We start from the raw sequence: 12621 nt of genomic DNA, 5'->3' as shown, positions 1-12621 counted from the left end.
TAACAAAACTTTTCAAGTGTAGGATTGCTTTACTGCTCTGGAAGTTGCCATGGGTAATAGGATTTGAAGATAATATTTGTATATCTATGTTTATTGTTATCTTTGTAACGAGCTAGAGATACGGTAAAGGATCAATAACACAGGTGACCTTTTTCATCCTGCTGTTTTGACTGAGGTTTTACAGGCTAAGCTATCATAATTGATCAAAGTTTGGTTTCTAAATTTTTAAGGGAAAAAAATTATATACATCGCCTATATGGTCGACTGTGGCAGGCGCGATGGCCTAATTAAAAAGTTTTACTTTAACAGCTCAATACCACTACCAATCCTAGTCAGACAAAGGGCGGAAAGTGCTGACTTTTACTGTTAATCCCTCTCTTAACATCTAACTAAAAGCTGCCAAACTTTGCGAATTTAATACACCGTTTTATTATATGGCTGTGTCTCACAAGGACTGGGAACTACCGAATTCACGAATTTGATTAGTTGAAATCGATATTGAAAGCGGTCTAGATTTTCCCATGAGATCGGCATCTAGACCGATTACATTTTGCAATGAAAAAGTTGCAAACTAAAATGCAAAAATATTGGTTTTTTTCTTCTGATGACAAAAAAGTATAGAGGACGGGCAAACTTTGGCAGAATTAAGTTCGGCTCATCGTCGTTTGAAAGCAAAATGTCAGCTAGTACAAACTAGTTACATTAAACGTGGTTTAAATCTATAATAACACCTGATTAATAATAGTGTGCACCTTATGAGAATGCAAACGGTCTTTGTGTTGCTAACAAATTGTGCATAAAGCATAAAGGAGCTGTACTAGCTGGGAATCGAACCCGGGCCTCCCGTGTGGCAGGCGAGTATTCTACCACTGAACCACCAGCAGTTCTTCTTGCATGAAGCTTCAAAAATAAATTAAACAAATTGTTTGAAAGCTGCTCCAGACTAATGCAAATCGATTCTTCAGTTTTCCTCGATTCAAGTAAGTAAGATAAAGTCTGCAGACGAGCCAAGGGCCCATCAGGCCGGAGCTTAGCTCGGTATCTGTAGCATGAAGCGACCTGGAGAGTTTCTACTCTCCCCTGGATGGGATGCTAGTCCATCGCAATCTCACTCGATGCAAGTGGGTAATATGACTCACACTACGTTTAAGTTTTTGGGTTGGTGATTTAACACTATTTTGGTTCTCAGAAAACTAGCTACTGCAAGAATATTCATTTTGTTTGACTTGTCTTATAAGTTACACCTTCTGATTTGTTGAAAGAAGAAATAAAGAGATGGGCCTTTGTATATTTTGAGATACTATTTAATTTTGAAGCGTATAGGATTAAAACTCCTACTCCTACTATGTGAAACAATTGAATGTTTATTTTCTTTTTACGCATTTGTAAGTTATAGGTTTTACAAAAGAGAACTTTGTGTATGCGCCCTGCAGTCGCATCTTACTGATAGAGGAATTGGTCATTTGTTCTGTTGTAAAATGACCTTCAACCAAGCACTGGCGGTTCAGTGGTAGAATTCTCGCCTGCCACGCGGGAGGCCCGGGTTCGATTCCCGGCCAGTGCAAGAACTGAGGTTGTGCTTACCTTAAAAATTCTGACTTTTTGCATTATCCGATCAATATACTTTATCAGTTCATCGTTCAGGTGGCTCGATACGGTTTTTTCTGGACCATACCTAGCATTTTCAATTGGTGTTTTACCAACCTTCCTTACTCTGATCGATCGAAATTACACCAGATTTTGGAAAAAGATTGAAGTTTGGTTGAATGTGTTTTTTTAAGGTAATCAATATTTTCATGGAAACGATAAACTAAACATATGAAAATCGGTAAAGCATGAATTTTGTACCAACCAGATCTGTTATGGAAAATCTGATGCCAATTTCTGAAATTACAATGTACGGCAAGGGGAATATGCATGAATTAAAAAGTTCTGTATGTTTGATTTCGGATAAATCGCGAAATTATTTCAAACTATGATTTTTGTGTAATGAAATTACATGGAATGAAGGAAGTAAACTATTTCAATGAAATTGCTCCAAAAGACACCAAAATGTGTCTTGAAGTCTTTTTTTGAAGTAACGAAAGTTTTGTTGGTTTTGTGTTTTCTTGATCTTGAAAACGAGATTTTTTCTCAACGTCACAATAATTTAGACCAATTTTCGATTTTAAGTGCTTTTTCGAAAATCTTAAAAATCCCTATCTAAGAAAATTATGTTAAAATGTTCAGATCTATGTGTGTAACATTTCTTCGTGATCTATGCATTTCGTTGATGCATATTCAAAATAATAATACGTTTTATCCGTAATTGACTTAGTGTATCGACAATATTTCTTGTGCGCACTTTTTAGCCCTTTTTCTCCTGAAAAAAATTACTATTTTCCACAATATACCTTCCTGTTCTTTGTTACTCGAGGTGGTGCTTTGGAATTCTTTGTAAACAGCCCTTTCGCTGGCATGGAAAGAAGGGTCAAATGCCTCCTTGATCCGTATTTCAAAAAACATCCCGCAAATTTGCATTCATGTAGTGTAGCGAAATGTATTGATCACGGGAGAATGTTAAACAACAAAACTCGCACTGCTTCAATCTCACCGCTCATTGCGTATTCCAAGGTGGCAGCGACTTGCGATCTGGGAGCCGTAAAAGCGCGATATTTGAAGTCGATTAGCAGGAGAATGATTGGAATCTACGCAATTTTGTTAGTGTACGTGGATTTTGTGACTGATGCTGAACAAAATGAGGTATCATAATTATAACACTGTTGGTTTCTTTTAATCACAGAAATCACATTGCTTCAACTACATTGACAAGCATGACGGAAGGCAAAGAAAGATCTCATGGCGTCCAGCTCAAGGTACAGTCCTCCGTAGGAAAAAAGATGACGGTTGTACTTTTTAGCACAATACCATGTGAGCCTAATACAGCCCATAAAGTACAAGGAAAGCCATATCTTTGCAGTACATGTCCATGAGCCATCGACATTGTGTAGGCTGGGTTTGTAGGTTTTAGAACGTTCCTGTACGTTTTTATGAACGTTGTTTAAGTTTCCGTGCGGGAAGGATTATGGGTAAATGTACCAATCGCCATCTTTTGCCCGGCTACGGCGAATTGAAAGTCTATTCCACACTTATTTGTTTTGATCGGTTTTTTCAGCGAGATTGAACTCACAAGGGGTTACTAAATGATTTGTCTAGATAATATGATCAAGGTAAAATTCAAAATTCTTAGCCGCGCAGCCAGCAAAGTTTGCCGATTCACTAGCTTGAAAAATCAAAGCCAACAACAATCTTTTGAAAATATCAAAACATGCCATTTAAAAAAATAATCACTACTTAGTGCAAATCTTCTCTCTCCATCACTTATGGTTTTTGCAGCTACTTCGCTTAATTAAAAAGGTTGTCTCTATTTCAACATCGAAGTCTCTAAATTGAGAGTCTATCACACTCCGGCGCTTTGGTGATTTAAGACGTTCAAGGCAGTTTTGAGTTCCGGTTTGCGGGTACATTTACATTTATCTGGCGGTTTACGGTTGGAAAATTATCGCGCGGTTGAGGGAAATCATCAATTTCACGCGAAAAATCGATATCGCACGAATCGCGAGGCGATGGGTGCGATATCGTTTTTTTTTTTTAATTTAACGTGGAATTCACGAGTTAGGTATGAATTTTCCTTGAACCCCATAGCCTTCTTCTTAAATGAAAGAAAATTTATCACTTAAATCACCCAAATATCTTTCCGGAGTCTCAAAAAAATCTCCTAAATATCACAAAATTTTTTTCTAAATATCTCGAAAAACGCTCTAAATATCTCCAATTTATGTCGTAAAAATACACCGATTTTGTATCACTTCAGGTCGAAATTTTTAAAATTTCTTGTAGTGGCAGGAGTTGAGGAAGAAGATTCGATGTTACCAGTATCCGCCATTCTTGAAATTTGTTCCTTCAGCGCTTTTAGTGATACACGATACATTTTTCGAACGGGAAATGGCTGAACTGAATTGTTTCTGGCGCAAAGCTGCGTCTTAATTCAAGGGAATAGCGAGAAAAACACAAGGCTAAGCCAAAAAAGCTAGGAATATTTCTAAATGTCCCTAATTTTTATAAATATCTTATAATTTTCTAAATACCTCGGAAATTCTAAATATCCCCCCCCCCCCAACAAAATCCGGATATTTGTGGAAGGACAACATCTACGTCTGTGTGATTGTTGCAATACTCAACGCGCGCTCGAGAAAAGCCATTCCAGTTGAATCAACTGTCAAGACTGTCAGGAGCCAGCGAATAGAAACAGGGAACAGAGTAGTCCTATTTGAACGTGTTTCCAATTAAATTCACCGTATAATTGTAGCGCGAATCGATTTGTTGTTGATTCAAATCACTGTACATGGTCAAACTGTAAAGATGTGATCGTGTTAAGCGTCTACTGAAATTCTATCGGCAAGACTAAAGCCACATACAGTAGTGACTAAGAGCTATCACTCGTGGTAACTATCAGTAAACCGACACTTCGTGCCTCGCATGGAAAGCTTCGCTTTCCGGAATCGTCGCTCTTCGGGCGACGACCATTCAAGCGGATAGGATTTCAACAGACGAGTAACAGTAGATCATATGATATTCCAGTCAAAATGAGAAAGTAATGAGATTTTTTTTCTAAAACAAAATAGGAAATCTTTCCCAAGGCAATCACTGGGTAGCAAAAAAATAATCTAAATACCTCTCAGAAATAAAAATCGCTGTGAAGTCCTCGAATGTTTAAATTATTCACGTTTTAATGAAAGACCTACGCTTTCTGTGGTTAGCTTATAGAAGTTTGCGTAATCCCCATTTTAGACTTCGCTTTTGACTTATCTTACGGAAGTGCATACAATCAACCATACTTCCTTGGAATATGGCTCTTTAATGTACTTTTTCCGGAAATTTCAGTGTAGACTGAAATAAGATCAGGAAAGACATCCTTGCTTGAAACGAGTGGCACCTCCATCAGTAGACTGAGTTCAGTTGGAATGTTTATGTAAAATTAAAGTCTTTCACTCTAATACACAGCTATAAAGATTCTATTTCTGTTGGAAGAAAAAATTAAATTACGCATGCCTTCCTATACACATATATACTACGCATTACGGTTCAGTTTGGATGTTTTATGTGAAGTGAAACTCTGTGGTTGTAAAATACAGCTAATAGAGATCATTTTATTTCTGCTAGAAGAAATAACGCAAAAAAAAAAAATGCGTATTCCTTTCAATACGCATACACATTCAGGTACTTCTCAGTCAGACTAGCATCTGTTTGAACAATTATTTGCCGCTGATCTACATTTGTTTGTCCACTTTGACGAACGTTTTCGTGTCAATAATGAAGATATTGTAGTTCGTCACTATTTTGAGGCGTTATACTATTTTTTCAAGTCACTCTCTGACGCGCCTGATGCGGCGGGAATGCTTTTGAGACAAGCATTTAATCCACCGCAAGTAAACTAGAGCTTAATGAATTTCGGGTTTCTACGGAAACGTAGCCTGCTCGAGTTTTCAAATAAGAATTGAGATTCACCTGGTTAACGTCAGAGACTTCCTCAAGAAAATGCAATTTTTGAATGTTCCTACTGAAGAGATGACTTACTATAATGAGATTAATATTCAATCAGCAGACACTTTTAGCTGACCTGATCGAAGGAAATGCCTCGAACATCCTCATTAAGTGTGTGTTCTCTCTGTGGTCAGTAAGACAGTACCTAACACACAGAGACAAATATCGAAATTTAAATAACAGATTATGACCAGTGTTAACCAAACGTAAACAGATATTTCTCAGTCGAGCCAATACTTTTAGGAAACACTTATTAAAAGCATCATGACCATCGATACAAGAATCGATCAAGAATTCTGATGAATTTGATTTCCTAAGAACTCTTTCATAATTTCCGTCGTTTAGTTTTTAATTAACAAGAGTGAAATCACGCAAAAGAAGAGATTTACTTTAAAGCCAAATTAATTACCGCAGCTTAATCAACAATTTAACTCGTAATTAAAAAACATCAAAGGAAATTAAATTCCGGTCATCAAAACTGTCTATTAATGTGATCGACGTTGTTCAATAGGAAAAATCGTAATTAGAATTTCTATATATTTACCATTTTGAGCATTTAAAGTCGAGTTAATGAGAAGTACCTTTCCACAATTGTATCTGAATTGAGGGGCAAGATGAGCGCTTGGAAGCTGCCTTTTACCATCGTCCTGATGGTTTCCAGTGTAACAGTTTATAACACATTTGCCGGACGCATCCCTAAGGAGGTCTGTAAACAAGTTTTTTGTTCTCTTACTCCTTATTTTGTCAGCCAAGAATCAAGCAAAGGACAAGACATGTCCTTTCGCGGCAATTAAGATAAAGATTAAAAACAGCAACTTCGGCGTGCATTAGGAATCAATGAAACCAGTGATGTAAAGCATATTCGCCCTACACTCTGTTGTAGTTTTAAATAGTTAACTGATCAGTTCCTCTTTGTCTGGCAAAGAAACGTCTAGAGAATCAAGCAAAAAAGAAACTATATGAATGGAGCTTTCCGCTCAGTTAATATAAATAAATAACCTAAAGTTCTGTGATTCGATCACTTTTACGGGCTTTGCTCAAGTAATATTGGTTAAGTTTCTTAATATTGCAACAAGTTACAGGAGAACTATGCATGAAAACACAATACCGCCAAAAGTAATGTGTCCTAACGTTACAAAAAAAGAAAAAAAAAAAGAGTCAAAAAAATTGGCAGGAATTTTTTCTTTCGTGCGAGGCATCCAGGAGTGTTTAAGATCCTTCCTGATTGTTTAATTTTAACTGTTTCTTTTTAATAACGTATGTTTTTGTACTGAAGGTATCTTTTAACATTATTGGGAGTTACTCCTGAAAGGAAATTTGCTTTCTGGGACAGGTTTGCTAAGGAATTTCCTTAAATTACAGAGCTGCTCTCATTACTTTCTCCGCTGGACAAAGTTTTTTGATAACTCTTTGACAACTTCTTGATATATTTTTTCACACCTCTCTGTCGACGTCTGTTTTAAACATTCAAAAGATTTGGAGCTGTGGCGGAGTTAGCAAGAAACTTGTCAAATATCACAGTTCTTTCTGTACGTTCACCAACGGAATAGCAGGGATAGCGCAGTGGTTTGAGCTCTCACCCCGGAAGGGAATCCCATATAAAAAGGACGGGGGAGCTCGTCGTACCTTTTAGGGCTAGAAAAATCGCTTTTGCTACCCCTTAGGGTGTTCAGCCTCGAAAGGTCCACAGCGGAAGCTTTTGCGGTACTTTTTAGGGTACTGAACGAAAAAACAAACAGGAGATGATGTTTCCGTTAAGAATTGGTAGCTCTTGGGGAGGAACATTTCAAGCCACCCCCAGAAAGCAGGATCTTGGTACCTCTTAGGCGTTCTTTTCAAAATTTCCGACGAGTACCCCTGTCCTTTTTATGTAGGAGTCTCCCCCCGGCACTCACCTCCCACCAATGGACGTGGCTCGGGTTCTATTCCGGTCCGGTGCCATATGTGGGTGGGGTTTGTCGTGGGTTCTCGCCTTGCTCCGAGGGTTTTCTCCGGTTTTCCAAGCAGCATCTCCAAATTCCAATTCGACCAGATAGACTAAGAATAGTGGAGCATGAAAACCAGCTAAGACTGATTTTAGTTTCCTCTCTAAATATTGTAATTTTATTCAATTTTAAGTCAACACGTTGTTGTCTAAAAGGTGGCAAAAAGTTGTCGATTCTGTAGGCTGTTATACACTGTTGCAGCGTATGCATACTTTAACAATATTATTTATATATGTTTTCTTTCTTGCTTTAGATCAGGGACAAGAGATCACAAGGTGGGTAACAATACTCAAATGAAATTGAAGTTGTTTTACTTATAAAAAAATACATTATTTCGGTCTGGAGATACATTCAGTGCGGTATTGCTGGCCATTTTTACACAACGGGTACTGGCAAAAAGCTGCTGCGTCGCTGAAGGCTTGATAGATAGATAGCTTTATTAAGTAAAATCATCGCAGGCCCCGAAGCGGCTAATATAATATGTGTAGAGTTTGGATGTTCATTATCAGTCATCAATCATTATTGTCATTGGAAAGATCTATCTTTCACCCTATCTCAAGTTCAGTAAGATGCAAGACCCGCTGGGAATCCCAAAACTAAACTATTTTTGGATAATGTCAGTCTTTCTACATCTTAAAAATTAGATTAAATTCGAACCCATCTGTAAAAATCCCTGAAATCTTTGTGCTTGACCCCAGAAAACTTACAGTAGTGCTGACCTTATATGCCCCTTTTTCATTGAAACTGATTTATTTCTTGAATCGGCAGTAATGAATTGTCAAGAGACGGTGCTTTCACGCAATCCATGTGAAAAGGTAACATGCCCAAATGGACATAAAGGAAGACACGAAATGCTATTTTATGAATGTCCTGGAATTCCAGAGCTTTGCCCGCTGAGCGTCAAGAACAACAGTGCAACGTGCTGCCCTGAAAAATGCGGTAAGGAACATAAGCAGAACAAACGAACAAACAAAGAAACATGCACACGTATGAACCAATCCACCGATCGACCAACCTAACAAATGACAAACCATACTCTTCCTCCGAGGCCACGATCCTTTTGGTCAGCAACAGGCATTGCGACCTCTGACCAGAGTGAATCTTTCAAGCATGCGTAGAGTGCTCATTTAGTATTTTCAGCCAAATCAGATCTGGCGGGAAGTCCGAGAATTGACGACATCGCTGACCGAATAGATCGCGGTCTCTGCGGGACGAGAGTGACAACCAAAAACAAGCACACAAGTAAATTAGAAAATACTACAAGAGCAAGTTAACCGAGATTCAAGTTCGTTCTCTTCCGTTCATTCATTCGTTCTTTTGTTCGTTCGCTCTTCCATTCGTTCCCTCATTCCTTCGCCGTGACATCGCTATTGGAGACAGAAATGTTTATAGAATGTTACATCCTCTTTACAGTTTGTAGCAATGGCGAAGAAATGTTTCGACCTGGAGATAAATTTATGGCTGAAAAGGATGGCAAACATTTGGAATGCAAGTGTGGAATGGACGAAGTGCCAAACTGTCAAGAAGTCCTTATTGGTGAGTACTAGGATTCTTAACGTCATGTTCACAACTTTCAAACAAAATTAACCTCGATGAACGTTAAAAGAAATTGACCGATTGGAGAGTTAGTGCTGGCCGGATATTAATATTTTGCTCTTGGTCATTTCCCCGTGCATGGTCTATATGCCATGTCGACCTGAAAAATTCTTGTCTGGGCCTCCCACTGGGTCAATACAAGAGATAATCTCTTGGTCAATAAGCTAAGAATACCGTTTCTTGAACCCTCTACCTATTTAACAGAGCAAAGCAAATGCTTCAAACTGATTGTCAAAGCTGTCGCACACTATCAGCCATGCATTAGTGCGCAGTGACTGTAGGCCATCCACATAATGGCGAAAATAATTGTCTCCGCGTTTTTCCGATATTTAAAAGGAATAGTTAGAAACATTACAAGCCGAGTCAATTTCCAAACGGCCGTATTTTAGGGGAAGGAACTTGACCGTTACGCGGCTTTAATGATTTGATGAACGCGTGTAAACAGCAACAAGTTTTAAACAACACTTCAATCCAGGCGTGATTTCGAAAAAACGTGAAGTTTAATACTACCTAATACCTAAAATTGGAAATCATTATTTGAATGAGATTTAGTCAGAATTCTACTGAAAGAATTCAAATATATGCTTTCGAATTCTGATGAGGTAACGACTATCGATAGAAGAAATCCCGAGCTCGTAATCTTATTGTTAAATATAAATCTTAGTAAACCATTTTCGTATTCTCACGGTGTTGGACTGGAACTAGTTTGCAACTGAGGCTAATGCAGGGAGTTTTTTCAAATGCAAACGATACTCTCTTTGAATGACATTCCACAACAATGAGTCTCCAGCAGAAACTTGTTCCATTCCAATACAGTGAATGCGAAAATGACTTATTTACATCTTATTATTTTTTTTGCACTTTAGACTCATCACGAACAGCTTACAATAGATCAATTTTAATGATATTTCATTCACCAGTTGTTTCGTAATTGTTTGATTATTTCTTAGTTCCTCCAAAGGAGCCACCCAGGCCCCCACCAATGTTTCCTCCACCCGGAATGTTTCCGCCGCAAAGAGACACTGTAAGTAACAGCCTGGAAACGTAGTTGCAAAAATCCAAAAGAAAAGGGATTGAGATCTGCTTCAAATATACCACTAGCAGTATATTTGCTATGGAAACGCGACACCATAACTAGCTGATAATTGTTACACCCTTTCTTCTATATTCGTCTTTTGCTGACTACTTTAGGCTGAAAATATAGCTATGTACATTCTTAGATTTCAGAGTAAAGTAGTACTTATGTTATAAGTGTTTCAGTTAAATAAAACGTACGGATGTGACTGGGAATTGAACTCTTCATCGAGCTGTATGGTGTCTGTATCGTGTTACATTGCATGCACCATACTTTTCAAAGTAAAATAAAGGTAACTTAAAAACATTATGTGATTTTATCGTATTATATTTTTAAAAAAGTTTTTAACAAAATCTCAGCCTTGGGTATCTTCTTAACTTACAGTGTATTCTTAGAATTTTGCCAACCTTATGCCCCTTTCACACCAACTAAACATGATAAATTAAACCAGGTTTAGAACAGCAACAGAAAACTGGTAGACTGAATTTTACATATGATTCTACCAAGCTCTAATGGGTATATTCATTATGCTAAACATCATGCATAATGTTGACAAACCTCAGCTAGAAGCTTCTATGACGAAAAAACTTTAAAATTTTCTTTAACTCATGAACAGCTTTTAAACATGTTTAAGTTTTTGTGTGAATGGGGTATTAACCTCAGTATTCTTATAAAAAGATTCTTATATTAGAAAAAAATTGTCTGGATTGTAATTAAACGCGTTTTAATTTCTTTCTTGTAGGAGTAACATCAAAGGACCGGCCACTTTCCAGTTGACTTTCACATTTGAAATTATAGCCAAAGATTGATTACCTGACTGTAAATTTCAGCCATCTTTACTAAGTGGCGATTATTATATGTAAGCCAAAATGGGTAAATGATGAGCAACAAACGTTTTATAAGAGTAAGGTTTACAGGGTACAATTATTGTTAATACCGTGGGAAACTGACTTAATATAAAACGGTTGAATTAAACTTGATGTGAATATCTGCAAGTGTGGCGTGCCATTAGTATCAAAAAATGTATGTTGTATGGGTTCATTTGATGGGGAGCTGGGCTTAATATCTGTAACCAAGGCCCTGTAGCCTCGAATGTTCACAGCCCTTAATTTTATCACACAAGAGAGAAAGATAAAAGGATAAAAAGGTCGGGGATGCTTGTCGTCTCACTTAGGGGTATGAATCAATGATTCTGGTCTCACCTAGAGTGTTAAAAACGAAACGCTACTATTTTTAGCTGTCAAAGTATCTTTTAGGGTGCACTCGAAGAAATTGATAATAATTAAAAAATTCTCAGGTCTGTTAGGTGGCTCCTTTCCTGAACAGCGGATAGTAGTCGAGCCCATTATGTTTTAAGTACTGTCTTTTAGGGGTCAAATAAAGCTCGAGCTCCGCCCAGATTGTTTTCCTTTAGGGGTTTAATTCAAATTTTTCGACGAGCATTCCCGACTTTTTCACATGGGATTCCCCCTGGGGGAAGAACCAAGAACAAAGAACAAAGCGTGCGCGGATTATGAAACCGGGGATGGGCAGGGGACGTTAAAAAACTCTGGAAAACTGCGGGGCTTTCGCATCTCTGAACAAATATCAGTTTTATATTGATATTATTCCAGAGATGAGAAAGCCCCGCAGTAACATTAGACTCCTAGTCTACTAATCACTTTGTTATCTCTTTTTATTTCCCCTATCTACCCCACCCTTTTCCTCCCGCTAAATGTCGTTGCATTCAGTCCCCTGTAGGGAAACAGATGCCGACTGATGCATTTACCCATTGTTCTTAGGGCACGAAAACTTAAACAACGCTCATAAAAACGCAAAGAAAAGATCTAAAACCTTCAAACCTAGCATACACAATGTCGTTTGCAAAGGGACAAATCTTGCAAAAATGTGGCTTTCCTTGTACTTTACGAGCTGTGTAAGGCTTGCATGGTATTTTGGTAAAATGTACAGCCGCCATCGTTTTTCTGCCGAGGATTTGACAGAGTTGTATCGCCGAGTTTTACTTTCCTGCTTTACGATCTGATCATAAGTGAGGTTAACACTAACAGTACCATCAGTCTTTGCGCGCCAGTAGGCGCCTAAGGTTGAGCGACAGCATGCTTTCCAGTAAACCTTCTCTTCATCTTTATACAATGTAACTAACCTATACAAGGCATGAGTACTTCAGAAGTCAAACTTTGCTGAAACTGATTATCATCGGATACCAATTCAAATTCCCGTTCTCGCACCATGTTAGAATCCTGTTCAAAACAGTAGGTGGCTAATTCAGACCGTGTTCAGGAAGAGATGTGAACAGTTCTTGAAGTTATGTACAGCAAACACGAAAGACCGTGTTTGACCACATTTCCAAACATCAAGGAGAGAAATGAAAATACGACGCGT

At 38.0% G+C, this 12621-nt stretch overlaps 1 protein-coding gene and 1 non-coding gene across 3 annotated transcripts; both read left to right on the top strand.

Annotated features, from left to right (window-relative positions):
- The first annotated feature begins 1493 nt into the window (after positions 1–1493).
- On the top strand, positions 1494–1564 carry Trnag-gcc (transfer RNA glycine (anticodon GCC)). Its single transcript has one exon. It is a non-coding gene; the product is annotated as a tRNA-Gly (tRNA).
- Positions 1565–6150: 4586 nt separating this feature from the next.
- LOC110049900 (uncharacterized) lies at positions 6151–11234 on the top strand. 2 transcript variants are annotated; one of them, XM_089285508.1, is made up of 6 exons: positions 6151–6287; positions 7822–7843; positions 8337–8507; positions 8982–9104; positions 10115–10188; positions 10982–11234. In XM_089285508.1, exons 1-6 carry the CDS (start codon positions 6198–6200, stop codon positions 10985–10987), a joined length of 486 nt encoding a protein of 161 aa, XP_089141634.1. In that variant the 5' UTR covers positions 6151–6197; the 3' UTR covers positions 10988–11234. The 2 variants fall into 2 exon arrangements, with proteins under 2 accessions (XP_089141634.1, XP_020611405.1); XM_020755746.2 differs by lacking the exon at positions 10982–11234 and having other exon boundaries at positions 10115–10227.
- Positions 11235–12621: the final 1387 nt, after the last annotated feature.

The sequence above is a fragment of the Orbicella faveolata genome, unplaced genomic scaffold, assembly GCF_042242905.1.
Source record: "Orbicella faveolata isolate gen_17 unplaced genomic scaffold, um_ofav_v1 contig_13, whole genome shotgun sequence".
Classification (NCBI taxonomy): Eukaryota; Metazoa; Cnidaria; class Anthozoa; order Scleractinia; family Merulinidae; genus Orbicella; species Orbicella faveolata.
The sequence above is the reverse complement of the archived record's forward strand: the minus strand, read 5'-3'. Positions and strand labels throughout refer to the sequence as shown.

Coding starts and splice junctions, on each gene's coding strand:
- LOC110049900 (XM_020755746.2), top strand. CDS start 6,198: ATGAGCGCTTGGAAGCTGCCTTTTACCATCGTCCTGATGGTTTCCAGT. Junction 7,844..8,336: donor CAGGGACAAGAGATCACAAG/GTGGGTAACAAT, acceptor TTGAATCGGCAG/TAATGAATTGTCAAGAGACG. Junction 8,508..8,981: donor GTGCTGCCCTGAAAAATGCG/GTAAGGAACATA, acceptor TCCTCTTTACAG/TTTGTAGCAATGGCGAAGAA.